A 16,777-nucleotide genomic window follows, 5' to 3' on the forward strand; every position below is an offset into this window, starting at 1 on the left:
AGTGAGAATGCAAATAAGAAGAGCCCAAGAGAAGTTGAGAATTATCATTTCTTTGACTTGGAGTTACAGTAAGTCAGTGTTTCTTGGATTGGACCAAAAGTATGATAGTAAAGAGCACCAGGAGCAGTGGCCTGCAGTGTTCCACAAAGATGAATACTTAAGAGAATATCAACTGGATTTAATGGGATTTTGAGGATTGATCCGCCTCAGAATGTGCCTGTTCTGAGAGTTTTGCTGTAAGAAGCTTCCTGCGCTGAGATTTGAATGAAGGACTAGGAGAGTTTCTGAATATTCAGTTGTGGAAGGCACTGAGTAAATGCATTTCCTCAGCTTCTTTAAATTCAAAAGAAAACTTTGTACCATACAAAGTTATAGTGATGTGTGAAGGGTAAAGAAGTTTAAATATGGTCTTCACAGGACAACAGGCAATAGGCACAAACAGAAACAGGAAATTCCACTTGAACTCAAGAAAGCATTTCTTTACTGTGAGGGTGGTTGAACACTGAAACAGGTTGCACAGAGAGCTTGTGGAGGCTCCATCCTTGGAGATATTCAAAACCTGACTGGACATGGTTCTGGTCAACCTGCTCCAGCTGACCCTGCAGGAGCAGGGGGGCTGGATGAGATGATCTCTAGAGTTCCCTTCCAATCCCAACTATTCTGTGATTCACAATTAAAATTCCATAATTTAAAATTGAATCAATCCTTATAGAACCTAATAATAATAAGAATGTTTTTATTCAAATACAGTTAAACCATTTCTTCAGTAATACTTGTCTTTAAACAGCAATGCTGTGTCTATAGTAGCAATAGGTCTAGCAAAATATCAAATCCCAGGAGAGGAGTCACCCCATTGGCTGCCTTGAGAAATATTTAAATACACCAATAATACTTCTTAGAAAAAAATAATAGAGATTTCTTTTATACTTAGTTATAAACTGGAGGGATCGTGAGGTGACAGTCTCGGCTGGACACCATAAGAGACCCAATATGTTTGAGAAGCCCCAGAATCCTCAGATACTGGTGGTTTGTTGGACTAATGGATTACCTCAGATAAATGTATTAAGGCCAAGTTCAGGAGCAGCTATTTTCCCCTCCTTGGTAAAAGAATCTATAGGAAGGCCTTTAATTTTCCTTAACCAGGCCTTCTTGTGCTCTTTTTGTTGATCTTCTATGAGTTTTGTCTGGTTTGCTTGATACTGAACTGTTGTAGCTTCCTGATATGCCACCTTCTGTTTTCTTGTCAGAAGCCTGAATCCACTGTTAATCCGATAAGGGTCTGCAGCATATTGAAGAAAGGGCTTTTTTTTTTCTGGAAACTGCTTCAGTTTTCACTTGTACAATCATGGATGTTGATTTAATTGTTTCAGAGGAAGTTGTAAAGTGGCCAATAAGCTGAACCCCAACTTCAGGTAGGGGAATGACTTTACCATAGCCACTGTGAGCTCACTTTTCTTCCAACATACCACAGTTGGGACATACAATGGAGGGAGCAGGAATGGAGGACTTCACGGTGGGTCCATGCAAAGAGTCTGTTAGCTTGAGCTGCAGCCTTTTGGTTTCGAAGGGTGTTGAAATTCTTTTCATGGTCAGAGAATCACTGTTAGATCTCATGTGTTGGAGCTGGACTGTCTGATCCTTTTTGTGCTCCATAGGGGTTTTGTATATTTGCATTTTTTCAGGGTGTTCTTGCTGATGCAGAGGAGGTTCCCATGCTTCCATGGCTGTTGGAGTATGCTTAATATTGGAGCTGACTAGGGCTGACTTGTAGCTATTCTGCAGTGTACTGACAGTTAAGAGTATCCGGTTAGGGGACATTGGACAGCTTGGGCCCCTTTTCTTTTTATACGGTAAAGTGGCTTCTGTCCTGTCAGCATGTGCAGGTACATAGATGGAAAAGCCATATTCAGATTCACCATCTGTTTTCAAAAAACAAAAAACACAAACACTGTCTGAGTATAGTTGGAGTCAAGGATAGTTCTTGTGATCTTTGGCAGGTACTACTCTGAGTAGGGATAGGGATGGATGCCGGATTGACAGGGATATGGAGAGTCCAAGTTTATCTACAGAACAGGCGGTGTAAGAAACTACAAGCCAATGATGCCCATTTCAATTTGTTCAGCCTTAGACTCACTGCTGATGCTGCTAACATCTGCCTTTCTCATCCCATGGTTTGTGCATTGCAAAAAGGGTTAAAGACAAGTCACTTTCTGATAGATGTCTCTGAAATAGCCAGTGTCTGAAAACAACTTTGAACGATTACTGCTCAGAGCTGAATAAGAACTGGAAATCACAAGACATGTTTCATAATTTGCGTTTGATGACTCAAGTCATTTAGGGAATGATAGCTGATGTATGACACACCAAGATGGGTTTTGTGATTATGCCCTTAATTGAGAAATAGAGATTTTAACAAATACTGTGTAGGACCTTCAGTACCATGGCCTTGCCATAGCAGTTCACTTTGTCACTTTGTTTGCAATGTCTTGCCCTCTGCATGTCGTTGTTTTGCAATACAGCTCTGTTTTTCCAAACTCGTTAACTGAAACTTCTGCCCTGTGGAAATGTATTTCATACAGCATTGGGTTATAGCTCTGAAAGGTAGAATATAGGAAAATAAACTAATGAAAATCATTACTCCTTGTTTCTCAGTCCCTGAATTTAGAACTGTTTAATCTGCAAATATATATGGCCCTGGGTCTCAGTTACAGACACCAGGAATTTGGGGTTGGAGACATTCAGCTGATCTAAGCTGTTCTGTTGATTTCACAGTCTGTCTTTCTTGGACTCTGAGATCTCTGTATAATTCCCAACAGATTCTGAAATTAAAATCTGGGAAAGGCTATAAATTAAGGAGAAAAATGCCATATGGCCAAAGACCATGTTTGTGATCAGTGCTATCTCATTTTCAAGTTTCAGGTTACTGTGTCACTGTTGGCTGGCTGAGACAATTTGCCAAAAACTTATCTTTAAATGATTTTCTGAGTAACTGGTATTGATCTGTTTTACCCACTGCAAACCTTTCATCCAGAATGAGCCTCTCTTCTAGGGATCATGACTTTAATCAATTCATTTGTCTTAGGGGCACTCATTTTAAGAATTAGTGTCATATCTGGCTTTAAAGAGTTCTTACCAGTATCTGCCACTGTTCTTGCAGAATATGCTCTTGTTGACTTTTCTGAGTCAATCATATGCGGCTGTTGGTTATCAGGAATGAAAAGGTTTTTCTGCTGTTGTGCCTGAATGCTAAAAGATTTTGTGCTTTTGAGCAAATTCTGCTGTGGCTGGCAAGCTGCTGATTTCATCAGTTTGTAGCGGTGAGCTAGAAAAGAGAAGAATGAATAATCTCTGAAAACTTTGATGGTGTTAAACATTGATTTCCTCCCACTCCCTGCCTTTTTTTTTTAATAACTGGTAGGATTTCAAGTCCTGTTACCATTTTGCCTCTTATCACAGCTTCTAAAAGTCTACATTTTAGAAATAAATCTGTAAGTATTTGATTAGTAAAAAACATCATAGATAATTCAAAGATAATATAGCAAATGCTGATTTTTTAAAACATTAATATTAAATGTATATGTATACAACATATTTGTTGCCACTAAAATTAATGAATAGTTAATTCCCTGTTTGTTTCCTGCTTCTGTAAACTGGATCTTTCAGCAAGTAGAGCTACATCAGAGAAGTTAGCATTTGATGGTCTTAAAAGTATGACAGCTTTCTTAGCCCATCACTTTATCTGCAACACAGTTTGAATGTAGAGCTGGTGGTTTGTGATAAATACTGTATTAAATACCTGCAGACTTAAAAAAAAAATAATAATAATGTTAGTTTAAAAGGTGCCAGTTCATGTGCAGTTGCATTTCCCATTGATGGCAGATTCTGAATGCAGGTGCTCTTAAAAAATTTTTTTTTTTGGGGGGGGGGGGGGGGTTAGTAAGTAATTCAAGCACTAAATCAGCTGCATATTTCAGTGCACACCAGGTATAAGAATATGAATAATACTATTGATTTCTGCTTTATTCAGTTGGAAGATGACAGTGACTGTCTTGATTAATGTGCTGAATTTATACCAAACCTTCTTTCCAAAAAGGTGTAATTTCTAGGCTTTTGTAAAACCTTTGCAGAACCATTGAGACGCAGCAGTACGTCTACCAGATTGCTCTGTAAAGAGTGGAGAATCTGCATATTGATTAGGATGAAGGCAGTGGGTACTTGAAACTATATCAAAGCTCATTTTAGAAATTGATGCCAGAGTATTGCAAAGACCGTATGTAGTACTTTGAGACATTCCACAGCCTTTTGGTGACCGGCAGCAGATCAAGTAAGACAGCATTAGCTGGTCAGCATCTTTCATCTCCAGAGGAAGCTGATTTGTCTTCTGGCTGACTTTGTGATGTTTCATTTGCTGAAAGTGAACCGGTGTTTTGCTTGAAGGCCCTTTGCGCTGTTCCTTTTTCTTTCCTGCCATCTTTCGGTCAGTCTTTAACATATAGTTCCACTTGACATCCTCAAACTGGAACATCAGCAGACAGCTCAGTGCATTGATCACCATCCTGGAGAATGGAAGGGAATGGTATTAAAAGCATGAACTATCATTAACAAAGCAGTTATTAGCTAATGGATCCATTTGCTTGTGTGTGTTACAAACCTTGGGGTACTTAAATAGAAGTGAGGAAACTATTGCTTGTTTAAGGAAGAGACAAGCAGTAGCAATTACTTTCTTTCTAGTCCCTGCAATTAGATGCTGTGTATTCTAATTCATACAGTTTGTATGAACTCTACAGGGTTCTTTTCATTCAGCTCTAAGGCATAATTAATTTTTAAGATGAGACTTCCTGACAGTGGGCTGAGTTAGACCATATAATGCCAAAAGAGAGGAGAAGTACCATATTATTAGGGACATTTAAACCTAAATTGGAGTGGGAAGAAGTAGAGAACTACCTTTAGTCTAGAGGTAGGGATGTGATGGAACCTGGAAGAATTTTCCATGGTTGTTTTTATGAGAGACAATAGGTCATGGAACAGGTAAAGGCCTTGGTGGAACAGTGTAATACAAAAATACACCATTTCTTAATTTGCAAAGTAATCTACCTAATCGGTTCAGGGACTGATTGCAACTGTTATCACTAACCTATTTTCTGCAACACAGAAAGAGGATATGGGGTCCCCTCTGCTGTTAGCCCTCATCACTTTCAGGCAGCTTCCAGTCAGGTAGTTAAATATACGAATCTTTCCATCAGCACAGCCACTGATGACTCTGAGATAGAGAAACTCCAGAAACAGAACTCCTCTGAAAGCAAGACACACAAGTGTTGGTACATTCATCACACTTTCATGAAGAGACCAGAGCAACTAACTCTTTTGTCTTGGATGAGACGCAAAGGTCTGTCTCCATCAACAGGTTTTAAAAAAAAAACTGCTGATCAAGATATTTAAAAGGCCTGGTAGTAAACTAGTAAACTCCTTCATAATCACTCCCACTTTTTGAAGAGGACCAAGATGACTGTGTCCAAAGAAACAAAAAGAACAAAGCATTTTCAGAGGCAGCAGTGTTGTTATACCCATCTGTTGCATTACAAATCTCATTTTTATGTCTAAGAAAGTAAATGAAAACAATCTGATGCTACAATTTCCACAGTTCTAATATACAATTAAAATATTACAAAGTGACATGATACACAGTTGATAGGGCTTTACAGCATATAACTCAGTCAAATTTCACATGCACATTATTCTCTATTCTTGATCAGATAGTGTGATATCCTAGTAAATATAGGTTGGAATCCTTGAAATATTGTACTGTAAAGGATCACAGTCTTAATTCATCCTTGTTTGCGAGCAGTGGTTACATATTTGCATTTTAGGTTATTATAGGTCTGATAAACTGACAAACACTTGTTACTACCACCTATTGCCTGACATTATTTTTAAGATGAAGACTGAGAGCAAGGATGTTTCAAATTCTAGGCCTGGTAATTAAGGCATTTTATGTTCCTATAAGGGAGACATTTTCTTTACAGATTTGGAGTGATCATTTATGGATAACTTGAAAGACATATGTAATTCCTACTTTGGGTGGCGGAAAGCTGTTAGGCATCTCTTATGGTTTCCCAACATGCTCCATGCCAGGGCATATCCATCAGTGCTTCCCGTAACTAAGTGCCACCGATCAAAGGACAAGCACTTAACTGGACCTTGATGCCCTTCTAATACCTGCAAAGCAAAACAAACAAATATAACACAGTATCAGCATTCTGGATGTAAACATAGCAAGACAGCTTACTGCAGGCACAATGCCATCTTCATAGAAGCTTTATCAGATATTATTAAAATCACAGAATCACAGAATCACAGAATCACTGAGGTTGGAAGGGACCTCTGGAGATCATCTCCAAAATATACCAATACCCAATGTGGGTAACTGCGTTAGTTTAGTAGTCCCTAGTAAGAAACATTCTGGGCTTGCTGCTGCTGATTAGCTACTATCATGGAATTAACATCATTTTCCATAATCATTATATGTGCTAAATATGTTATTGCATCGTAGAACTGCAGCCACCTTCTCCTCAGGTAGAAAGAGTTTCTCTTCTTTCAGAGATGTGGACTAATGCTAATTCTGGACATCTCCTAAGGTAATAAGTGGCTCTGGCCTCAATCTTTAAATTGCAGAGCAGCTAGCCAGCTGCTTCAACTTTATAAACTTTTACTGGTTCTGAAAGCAACAAATTTCACATTTTGGGCTAATGTGACACCTCCAACCTTGGAAGCTGTTGGTCAAACCCTCTCACTCCCTTCCCAGTTTACCAGTTTTCATACAAAAGCAGACTCTGCAAAGAATAGATAATAATGGGGGTTTGAGCAAGGTAAATCAAACAACTCCAGTTTAGAATTTGGCCAGTTGTTTGCAAACCAGTTTTTACAGTGTTCTCTCACCAGTAATTCTGCAGTTTCTTTTGCCAGTTTAGACTGCTGGGGGGGGGAGGGGTTCTTTCTTGGAAGGTTGTGGCATAAACAGAATCACAGAATCACACAGAGTGGTTGAGGTTGGAAGGGACCTCTGGAGATCATCTAGTCCAACCCCCCTGCCCAAGCAGGGTCACCTAGAGCACATTGTCCAGGCGGGTTTTGAATATCTCCAGAGAAGGAGACTCCACAACCTCTCTGGGCAACCTGGCCCAGTGCTCTGTCACCCTCACAGTGAAGAAGTTTTTCCTCATGTTCAGATGGAACTGTCTGTGTTTCAGTTTGTGCCTGTTGCCTCGTGTCCTGTCACTGGGCACCACTGAAAAGAGTGGCTCCATCCTCTTGACACCCTCCCTTAAGATATTTGTAGACATTAATAAGATCCACAAGTCATGATAAACTAGCATAGAAGTTTTTTTGACAATTTAGCACAGAATCATCTACCTAAGAAGCAACTTACTTTGATCAGAGTGCCGGTATCGGCATACCAGACTTTCACAAGTCCCTTGTCACAACCACTGACAATGTGGGTGCCATTCATTTTAACTACCCAAATGGTATTATTGTGTTTCAGAGTCTTCAGGCATTTCCTGCTTTCCAGATCCCATACTGTTAGGAGCAAAGGGGAAAAATATTAAATATCCATGTTCCAATGATAAGTTTTGCTGAGTGTACAATATGAATTAGAAGATATTACTGGAATTGCAGTTGCATGTTGTGCCTGCAGATCAGCTTGGAGCCAGGTATTGACTTAAAGAGTTTAATTATATGACTAAATTTTTAAATGCAAGGTCTGGAAAATGTCATATCCTTTTAATTCTTAATGTATTAATAAATAACAACAAAATCTCTGACAAATGTGAAAATTGATACCACTCTCCCAAGACTTGGTCTAGCGCTGAAGCCACAAAGCCATTTAAAACTGAATAAAAACAGAAATAATGAGAATTTATGCAATGACACAGTCAGACTCTGTGTGTGTGTGTGTGTACGTGCACACACAACTTATTGTTCTGTAAGCAACAGTATGAGAAACTAAAATTCACCATCTGATTTATATACTTATTTTCAGAATCACGCACTTCATATGTCACATTCATCACGACTCCAAGTACTCTGCCCATTTGTTGTTACCATTTGCTTTTGACTGGGAGCTTCCTGGTCTCAACTCTCACCTTTCACCATCCCATCCTTGGCTCCTGACACAAACTTATCTTTGTATAAATCCAGGCAAGTGATGGTCCCCGAGTGACCATTAAAGATTTTCATACAGGCACCACTGTATATATCCCAGCATCTACAAAGTAAGGACCAAAAAGGGAATCCAGTTATTAATAACTAAACTAATGCCTTATTCATTACTTGCTACTTAACGGGCCCAGCTGTCCTCACATACGCACTGGGTTAAATCAGGAGTCATTTTACTGTGCTATTGGAGTAAGTACTGGAGTACTGGAGTAGGAACAATCAAATTAGCTTTTATATTAATTTTTTTCTCATGTAGTTTTTCATCCACCTCCAAACCTGCCTGGAAACTTGTAGTTAGATTTCATCTCTGGCATAATTACCTTAAGTTAGCCTTCAAATGTAGACCTTTTTAGATAACCTTATTTTTTTACTGGCTGGTCTCAAGGTGACTTCTGTTGACTTTAGATAGAGAACTCAAACACACATAAACACCCCTTCGGACTGGGGAAGGGCAGGGAGGACTCAGTTTGAATCAGCATAAACTTTTTTCCTTTTTGTTAAATGCTGTCTTTGAGGAAGTTGTGCAGTTGCCATAGCAGAGCTGGACAACTGCTATTTCGCTTTTCACCCTTCAATATTGTGATACTACATAAAGGTGTAATATCAACAGACTCTTGAGATTTAGCGATAAATAAAATCTAATAGCTGATCATCTCCACCGCTTGTTTTAGTGTGCAGCACCTGGAAAGGAGCAGCTGTACTTTGCAAAGAAAGCTGTCTCTTCATTTTCTCCAAAGACCATAGGAACGTGCACATGGCAGTGTGTTGAATTCACTTAACGCAAGAAGCCTTCTAAAGTGTCATGGAGAAACCCCAGCCCAACTGATTTTGATAGTGACCTTAGCAAAGCCAGAATCTCACTGCAAGTGTGTATTAGAAACATGACCTGTTGTTTTAAGATATAATAATACACAGGTTTTCCCAAAGTATCTTTCTATTTTAATCATTCAGTATTAGATGAAATTAGAAAATGGAGAAGCTGTCCTCTGTGAGTGGAGGTTGTGTTTAGTTATCTACTTTCCTTTCTTCATTATCCTAATGAAAATGATGTGAAGGAAAATTCCTAAAGTTTGGGGTGGAAGGTTTAAAATTTGTTTTTTCTAGATTTTCCAAGGGTCTGGTATCCTGGGGCGCAGTCCTAGTGCTGCTCACCTGATGCTGAGATCAAAGCTTGCGCTGAGAACGAATCCTTCCTTCTCGTTGAGGTACAGTGCTTTGATGCTCCCAGCATGGCCAGAGAGCAGAGGAGGCACTTCTTTCATTTCCAGCACACCAAGAAACCTCACTTTTCGGTCTGCAGAGCCAACAGCTACCAAGTTCCCACCACTGTAGTGGATTACTCTGTTTGGGTCTGATCTGGATTAGAAGCAGTGATTGAGGTGAGCTTTAGCCAGATAATGATGTCTAACAGGTCTCATCAGGTTGTAGCCGTTATTGACAGGCATTTCCATGATTCTTGATGCTGAATTATAAAGCACGCTGATGGACAACATGCTTAGGTATGTGAATCCTTTGCAGGGCACCACAAGCAAGGTTCATAGTTTTGTATACCCAAGTTTGTATCTGGGCAGTAAGTTTAAAAAGGGGAGGTGGTTCCTCCCAGCATCGTGTCCTTTGCGACCCTCTGTGGATTGCTAATCCTTACATCTCTAAAAATGACTCAGCTTGGTATCTTATTAAAAAAATGGATTATATACTGAGGATTCTTTAACACTGATGCTGAGAGACCCTTTTGCAGCCACCCATTCCCACAGAGGGATCTCAGGACTTTCTGACAGGTTTTCTGAAGCCACTCTTTGGCCCTACAGGATTAGTGCAGAAAGCAGCTGGGCAGTCTACGTACTGGTCTGTGAGGACACGAATATTGTAGGAGCCACAGAAGACATTTCTCTCTTCCAGCTGGATGGTGTCAGTTTGCAGGCCATGATAAGCTAACTGCGGACTATCTTCCTCCTCCTCCTCCAGATAGAGAGAGAAATACAAAAACATTAACTGTGGGGAGAGAGTGCAGCATAGTACGTATTAGCTCGATTCCCACTGTGCCCACTTGATTTCCATCACAGAGGTGGAAAATGTCCATAGGGAACACCCAGTGTGCAGGAACTTCCCGATTAGTACAGAAGCAAGGGTTGCTCTCTGTATGTCGTTCAGTGGCAAAAAGTAGAATACCTGATAATTGCACCCTTTATACTTTGGGAAAAATATCATGTCCTCATGATGCTGCCCAGCCTTGCCAGTGCCCCTGGCTTTGAGACTATTCAAGGGACTGGGGGGAAGCATTAGTGCAAGGTAGAAGTTCCTTCCATTCAGAGATGCAGACTCCCTCCCATGCAAAGGAGAGCTGAGCAAGTATTGGTCCTTGTGAATTGCTCAATGGTGGTGCAAGCCAGAAGCAGGAGTAGGAGAAGAGCAAAGCTGTACCTAATTCACAGTCCAGTCTTCCAAGATCATTCTGTCCTCCTCCCTCCCCAAATGCTGAAACGTAGGATCTACAGAAGGCAAACCACCTCCAACATACCTTCATTTTGCTACTCCATTTGTGGTCTTTCACGTGGATGACATCTCCCGCTTTGTTTAACCATGGAATTGTCACATTGACTATTTTAGCATAGTTGGAAACCACTCCCCTAGGGCATGATCCCTGGAATAAACCAATAGAGTCAGCACTGTCACTGCAAAGCCCAAGCACACAAAGGATACTGCTCATATGCTTGATCTCCATGCAACACTGAAGTTACAGGCAAAGCTGAGCTGCACGCACTGGCTTGTTCTTTGGGAAAATTACCATGTCCTCATGATGCTGCTTAAGAGCACTGGGTTGCATTTACTACTTTATTGGTATAAGATTTAACTTCTTATGAAAACCCCCCCCTTTTTTTTTTTTCAAACTTAGGAGTCTTTAACTTTCAATAAGCTGCAAAGTTTTTACGTTTTAAAGGGTTCAATTTCAAAGCACATCTCATCTTTAGTGACCACTCAGTTGATTTAGAATCCCCATACCTACCAAGGTGTGAAAGGCTCTCAGCAAATCTTTATCAATATAGGATTGTTTAAGATTCATTTTTAATGCATGGTGCCTTTCATTAAACCTTCTTTGAGTATTAGCAGAAGGCTGAGATTTCCATGCTCTCTTCCCCAATAATAGCATGCACTCAGGCATATAATCCCTAACTTTTGGGGATTTGCTTTTACTCTTAACTTAGTCTACGGCAGGTCTGTACTAACCAGGACAAACCTTTACACCAAGTTCTGCTCGACTGTGTCCCAACCAGCGAAGAAACCCAGCTTTTTCATGTTCCTGTGTGGCGCTAATAAAGCTCACTGTTTCGGCTGCCCCAGGGAAATACTGCAGCTTTGCACCCTATCACTAGCTCCTGAAAGTCCAGTATTTTTATTTGTGACCAAGCTTTGTTTACTTCATTATAAATTCTTGATGATCCAATTTTAGAGCTGCAGACTCTCTAAGCACAACAGAATAGTCTTTACTGACCTTTACTTATGACTGTATGAGCATCTAACCCAGCTTAGCTCTGCAGAATGAGAAAGGAGGAAGAAGGAACAGGAGAAAATTGGGAAGTGACCTCCAGAAAAGGCACTTCCATCTAATGGCCTGGGCAGTGAGAGAAAAAATCCTCTTTTTTAAAGTGCATGATAATGGCAGAAGCCCAGGCCTCATACCTGCAAACACAGGATCTCCTCCTGTATTATTTTTTGTGACACATGTTCCTTCTTAACTTCCTTGGCCAGGAAAGCCCAACATTTACTCACAGCCGCACATGTGTTGAGGGATTTTTGATCCAAAAGCCCTGAGGAATTAAAAGGAAAGAGTGGCTAACCCCTACACACATTAGAGGCCATCTCTGAGCCTTAGAAGAAACCATGCCTGGAAAATTAGAGGACCTTTACCCAGGATGTAATTGGACAGGTGAGTTGGCAGGCAGCGAATGAAGTCCTTGTACTTGTTGACATGAGAGACTGACTGGAGAGATACCGGAACCACAGTGACACCTGGAGCAACTAAGGACACAACAGATGACTTGTCCACCATACCAGGACCCTTCTGGAAGACATACTCACTGTTTTGGGGACAGACAGACACTGTTGATGGTTGACCACCTAGAAGACAACGGAATTGACAGGCTGAGCTTTGGCCTATATTAATGGTACAGTTGTTAGTAATGCAATGCAAGAGTCAGTTGACTTTAAGCTGACTTTTGAAAATCCCTTCAGTAACATACAGTTCCAAAGAAAACAGTGGGCGTTCTCCTACTATGGGAGTAGAAAGTACTCAATGTCTTGAAGAACAGTTCACACTCTCCATCAGAGGGCTTGAAGGTGCAAGTGTGTGGGATGCTAACTCTTCCCAGCTATCACTGCCCTGAAAGGTGCTGAGGGCTCTTCATAGGTGGAAAAAAATCGGGTGATTAGATATGCCATGGAACACCCTAGATGAGCATGGTAGAAATGCAATGTGGCATTTTTCTTCTTATAAATAAAAAATACTTTCTCTACCTCTTCCACTTCTATCTATGGGAATCACCAGCACAGACCAGGGTCTGTCCTAGTCTTTAAAGGGAATATCAAAACACCCTTGTGCCAAGAACACAGCACTCTAGTCTGAAAGGAGTGGGAGACCCTCTCATCCTTCATCCACTGGATTTTCTTTCATGAAAATACAGTTTTGTTCATGATATTGCAGAAGGAAAAAAAATTCTCTCTTGTTCTCTCCAAGGTAATGGAAAAGTAAACACAGCAAATGCCCTACTCATATTACTAGTGTTTTTTTTGTTTTGTTTTGTTTTTATGGTGTCCATAGATACCTCTAGCATCTTTGTCAAATTGAAACCACCCATGGTGTAAGGCTTTCCTTGCTTTTAGGTGCACTGCAATACACAGTGCTAGATGATGGAGTTCAGATTGTGCTGGCGGAACACCTTCAACCTTACAGAACAACATCTTGCCATACTCAATGAGCAGAAGGGCTATACCATATTCTTCATCTCAGCTATAAGATTGTACTTTCAGCACCTCAACAAATTTGGGAACTGACTCAGAGCAAAGAAACACCTGTTGAATGACATAATCTCCCCTTGTACCAGACTTCCTTGAACTTTCCAGCTAAGTATTGCTGTGATATGCTCTGCTTTTTTGCAAAATGAGCCTGGAAAAGAATTGTTGCTAGGCAGTGCTAATTGTTAACGTTCCAGTTCCTTAGAAATGCCATAGATTTTCTCCAATATTAAGTACTCAGGTAGTGGTACCTGTATTACCAAACTGGCTGATTTTTGCAGATGAGACTCTACTTGCAAGGGCTGCAGAGGAAGTGCTAACAGATTGTAAAACAAATTGAATCTGGCAGCTGGGTTGAGGATGACTGTCGTCTTTGACGGTGTTTAAGGGTTTAGGAAATGATTCATCTATGTCTTCTTTATCTGGAAGAATTAAGCAAAGAGTCAAACTTTACAATCACAATAGGCATCTTAGAGTTGAATTAAGGGATTGCAGAAGTTAGAATAGGAAGTATATTAAAGTATATTATGCTATCTTATTTATTCCATTACTTGTACCTATGCAGAACTAGTCCTTTCAGGGTTTTCTTTAGTAGGGTTTTCATTACTTAAAGAATTCAATTGGCAGCCACTCCTTCTGAGATCTGTTGCCCAGGAGAATTCATGTTAGGAAGTTTTTTCATTCCATTGTTGTCAACTGTACACCATTGTAGGCTATATTCCTTTTTAATGATCACCTCTTTTAGACAATTACTATGCTCTCTGATGCCTGCATACAGGCTGGCACTGCAAGGGACAGTTGGTCCTCGAAGGATAGCATTAGGTCAGGGTAAAACTGCCAGGCCTGAGTCCCATCTGGCTCTATTTCCTGCTGCCAGGAACGCCCCTGTTTCCTCCACAGCTTGTGTCCTCTCCCTCTGCTTTGCCACTTATTTCCTACAGCTGGAAAGATCAGAGGTCTAAGTGATACAGGATTTGCAGTGTTAACCAGAAGGTTAATAGTGTGAGGCAAATAAAGCTGCAATTAATAGTTAATGTTGGCTGAACTGCTGCTTTCAGCAGTTACCTTTGTGCTGCCTGCATGGACAATTTTGCCACATAAAATAAAACATCTGCTTAAGAGGGGAACAGCCAGAGCAGCAACAGCAGGAGCTGCCTGACTGCTGCGGATGACAAAAAGGAACCCAGCCCCTACAGCTGGGCAACATTACATTCATCTTTAGTGTCATCCCTGGAGCGTGGTACTTGTATTCTAGGGATAGGTCCTCTTCGCCTAGCTCACAAACAGTTGCCTTCACCTTGCCTTAAATTCAGCCAGCTTGTAAGGTCTCAGCTGAAAGAAATAGAGAAGATCTGTGTGGTTCAGGGGAATCCAGCACAGTTCCCAGGAGCCCCTAACAGAGCAGTATCTTTCTTTCCTACACTGATAATGTGAAAAGAAACCAAAGGGTAAACTGTCACAGCATCAGAGCCACCAAACAGTAAACTTGATGCAATTTATCACTGCAAGTTTTCTGTGGGAGTCTCTCCTAGATCAAAATGAAAGTTCCCTGGGCCACATCTTCAGCTGTTGAAGGAGGACACAGACCTGATTGGTCTGAAAGCAAGTTTTTTGGTCCACTGTTTTCTGCCTGATAAGAAGTAAATAAAAAATCCGTTGAAAATCTATCTTACATCATAGTATTTCTATGCTTTTGCCTATCTCAGACCAGAACCTTTGTCCCATGGATCTTATGTATAACCAAAGTTAATAGATAAAAGGGGAAGAGCTTTAGGCTAAGTTTTGTGACCTTGAGTGTCTAGTTAGTAACAGATCCATTAATCCTGCCACATTGGCTAGGTCCTCGGCTCACACACACTGGAGCTATGTTGAGGTACATCAGATGACAGTCTAGCCCCAAAAAGCTCTGCGGCTTTTGACGCTACAAAGAATTAGAGTGTCTGGATCTGGCCCTATGATTTCATTTTGACATCAGTGAACACTGGTGCCCGTTGGCAGGTGGGAGCTCACCTCTCCCATCAGCGTCCTGCTTACCTGGTCTTGCAAGAATAATTTGCTCTCGCACCAGGTCAGCTGCTGTAAACAGTAACTTGGCATCACACAGTTTCAGTAAGAGCAGAGTGTAGTTTGCTTTAGTCCAATAGCTGCTATCTGCGAACCACCACCACGTGTCCTGCATCTCTTGCTCTAGCCTTTGTGGATCCAAAGCACCGTTGGAACTGAAGGTGTTCCGATCTCTGAGGCTGTAGCTGATTTGGGAGCGCACGTAAGTGAAATCCTTCTCCTGGGTCACTCTCAGAAGTCTCTCGATGTAGCTGAGTAAACTGAAACTGTCAAAACGCTTGATGATGCCCAGCAAGAACTTCCTCTGCGTGAGCGCGCCAGCTCGCAGGAACCACTCCTTGGTGGAGAAGATCCTCCAGGCCAAGACGCAGGTCTCACAGGTTTCACACACAGGCACTAGGTCTGTTTCCTTCCCACATCGCAGACTAGGAGCAGAGTACAGGCTGTACTCCTGCCTCTCCATTACTCCAGCTGCCCTTCCGGGGACAAATACAGCTCAGGGACAGCGGCTCGAGCTGGAGAGCCTGGAAGTCAGGAGCCTCCGGCTGGCCACCTGCTTGGCCTCTGCGCAGCCCCGCACAGGGACAGGGGCCTCAGCCCAGCACGGGACAGAAGTCTGTAGGTTCAGAGGCCTCAGTCCAGTGTAGGATGGAGGCTCAGGGGGACAGAGCCCTGCAGGTTCGGAGGCCTCAGCCCAACGTGGGATGGAGACCCACAAGGTTGAAGGCACATGGGTTCAGGGGCTCAGCCAGTGTAGGATGGAGGCACACAGGGATGGAGGCACGCAGGTTCAGAGGTCCTGCCCAGTGTAGGATGGAGGCACACAGGGGTGGAGGTGCGCAGGTTCAGAGGTCCAGCCCAGTGTAGGATGGAGGCACACAGGGATGGAGGCACGCAGGTTCAGAGGTCCTGCCCAGTGTAGGATGGAGGTGCGCAGGGATGGAGGCACGCAGGTTCAGAGGTCCAGCCTAGTGTAGGATGGAGGCACACAGGGATGGAGGTGCGCAGGTTCAGAGGTCCAGCCCAGTGTAGGATGGAGGCACACAGGGATGGAGGCACGCAGGTTCAGAGGTCCTGCCCAGTGTAGGATGGAGGTGCGCAGGGATGGAGGCACGCAGGTTCAGAGGTCCAGCCTAGTGTAGGATGGAGGCACACAGGGATGGAGGTGCGCAGGTTCAGAGGTCCAGACCAGTGTAGGATGGAGGAGCACAGGGATGGAGGCACGCAGGTTCAGAGGTCCTGCCCAGTGTAGGATGGAGGCACACAGGGATGGAGGTGCGCAGGTTCAGAGGCCCAGACCAGTGTAGGATGGAGGCACACAGGGATGGAGGCACGCAGGTTTGCAAGGCTGCAGGTTCGGAGACTTCAGGCCAGCGGGGGATAGAGGCGCGTGGGGATGCAGATCCACAGGCTGGGAGGCTTCAGCCCAGCCTGCAATGGAAGCCCGCAGGGACGGAGACCCGCAGGTTCGGAGGCCTCAGCGCAGTGT

At 42.4% G+C, this 16,777-nt stretch overlaps 2 protein-coding genes across 3 annotated transcripts; both read right to left on the bottom strand.

Annotated features, from left to right (window-relative positions):
• Positions 1 to 1,221: 1,221 nt before the first annotated feature.
• FBXW10B (F-box and WD repeat domain containing 10B) lies at positions 1,222 to 13,587 on the bottom strand. Of its 2 annotated transcripts, XM_067308169.1 has the most exons (13): positions 13,476 to 13,587; positions 12,121 to 12,330; positions 11,893 to 12,020; positions 10,733 to 10,855; positions 10,058 to 10,173; positions 9,367 to 9,570; positions 8,142 to 8,263; positions 7,427 to 7,575; positions 6,074 to 6,216; positions 5,135 to 5,293; positions 4,282 to 4,556; positions 3,134 to 3,322; positions 1,222 to 1,919 (listed from the first exon to the last, which is right to left on the bottom strand). In XM_067308169.1, exons 2-13 carry the CDS (start codon positions 12,260 to 12,262, stop codon positions 1,447 to 1,449), a joined length of 2,223 nt encoding a protein of 740 aa, XP_067164270.1. In that variant the 5' UTR covers positions 12,263 to 12,330; positions 13,476 to 13,587; the 3' UTR covers positions 1,222 to 1,446. The 2 variants fall into 2 exon arrangements, with proteins under 2 accessions (XP_067164270.1, XP_067164271.1); XM_067308170.1 differs by lacking the exon at positions 1,222 to 1,919 and having other exon boundaries at positions 3,274 to 3,322; positions 4,079 to 4,556.
• Positions 13,462 to 15,751, bottom strand: LOC106499385 (F-box and WD repeat domain containing 10B). The gene is made up of 2 exons (XM_067308622.1): positions 15,259 to 15,751; positions 13,462 to 13,646 (listed from the first exon to the last, which is right to left on the bottom strand). The coding sequence occupies exons 1-2, from the start codon at positions 15,749 to 15,751 to the stop codon at positions 13,462 to 13,464; spliced, it is 678 nt and encodes a 225-aa protein (XP_067164723.1).
• Between the last annotated feature and the right edge of the window lie 1,026 nt (positions 15,752 to 16,777).

The sequence above is a fragment of the Apteryx mantelli genome, chromosome 19 (genome assembly GCF_036417845.1).
Source record: "Apteryx mantelli isolate bAptMan1 chromosome 19, bAptMan1.hap1, whole genome shotgun sequence".
Lineage (NCBI taxonomy): Eukaryota > Metazoa > Chordata > Aves > Apterygiformes > Apterygidae > Apteryx > Apteryx mantelli.

What these genes read in the sequence shown, in the direction of transcription:
- FBXW10B (XM_067308169.1), bottom strand. Translation starts at nt 12,262, where the DNA reads ATGGTGGACAAGTCATCTGTTGTGTCCTTAGTTGCTCCAGGTGTCACT. An exon ending in ATTCGTGTCCTCACAGACCA is followed by an intron (nt 9,571 to 10,057) that starts GTACGTAGACTG and finishes CTTCTAATCCAG; the next exon opens with ATCAGACCCAAACAGAGTAA. An exon ending in ACAGCTTTCCGCCACCCAAA is followed by an intron (nt 5,294 to 6,073) that starts GTAGGAATTACA and finishes TCTTGCTTTCAG; the next exon opens with AGGAGTTCTGTTTCTGGAGT.
- LOC106499385 (XM_067308622.1), bottom strand. Translation starts at nt 15,751, where the DNA reads ATGGAGAGGCAGGAGTACAGCCTGTACTCTGCTCCTAGTCTGCGATGT. An exon ending in AATTATTCTTGCAAGACCAG is followed by an intron (nt 13,647 to 15,258) that starts GTAAGCAGGACG and finishes TAATTCTTCCAG; the next exon opens with ATAAAGAAGACATAGATGAA.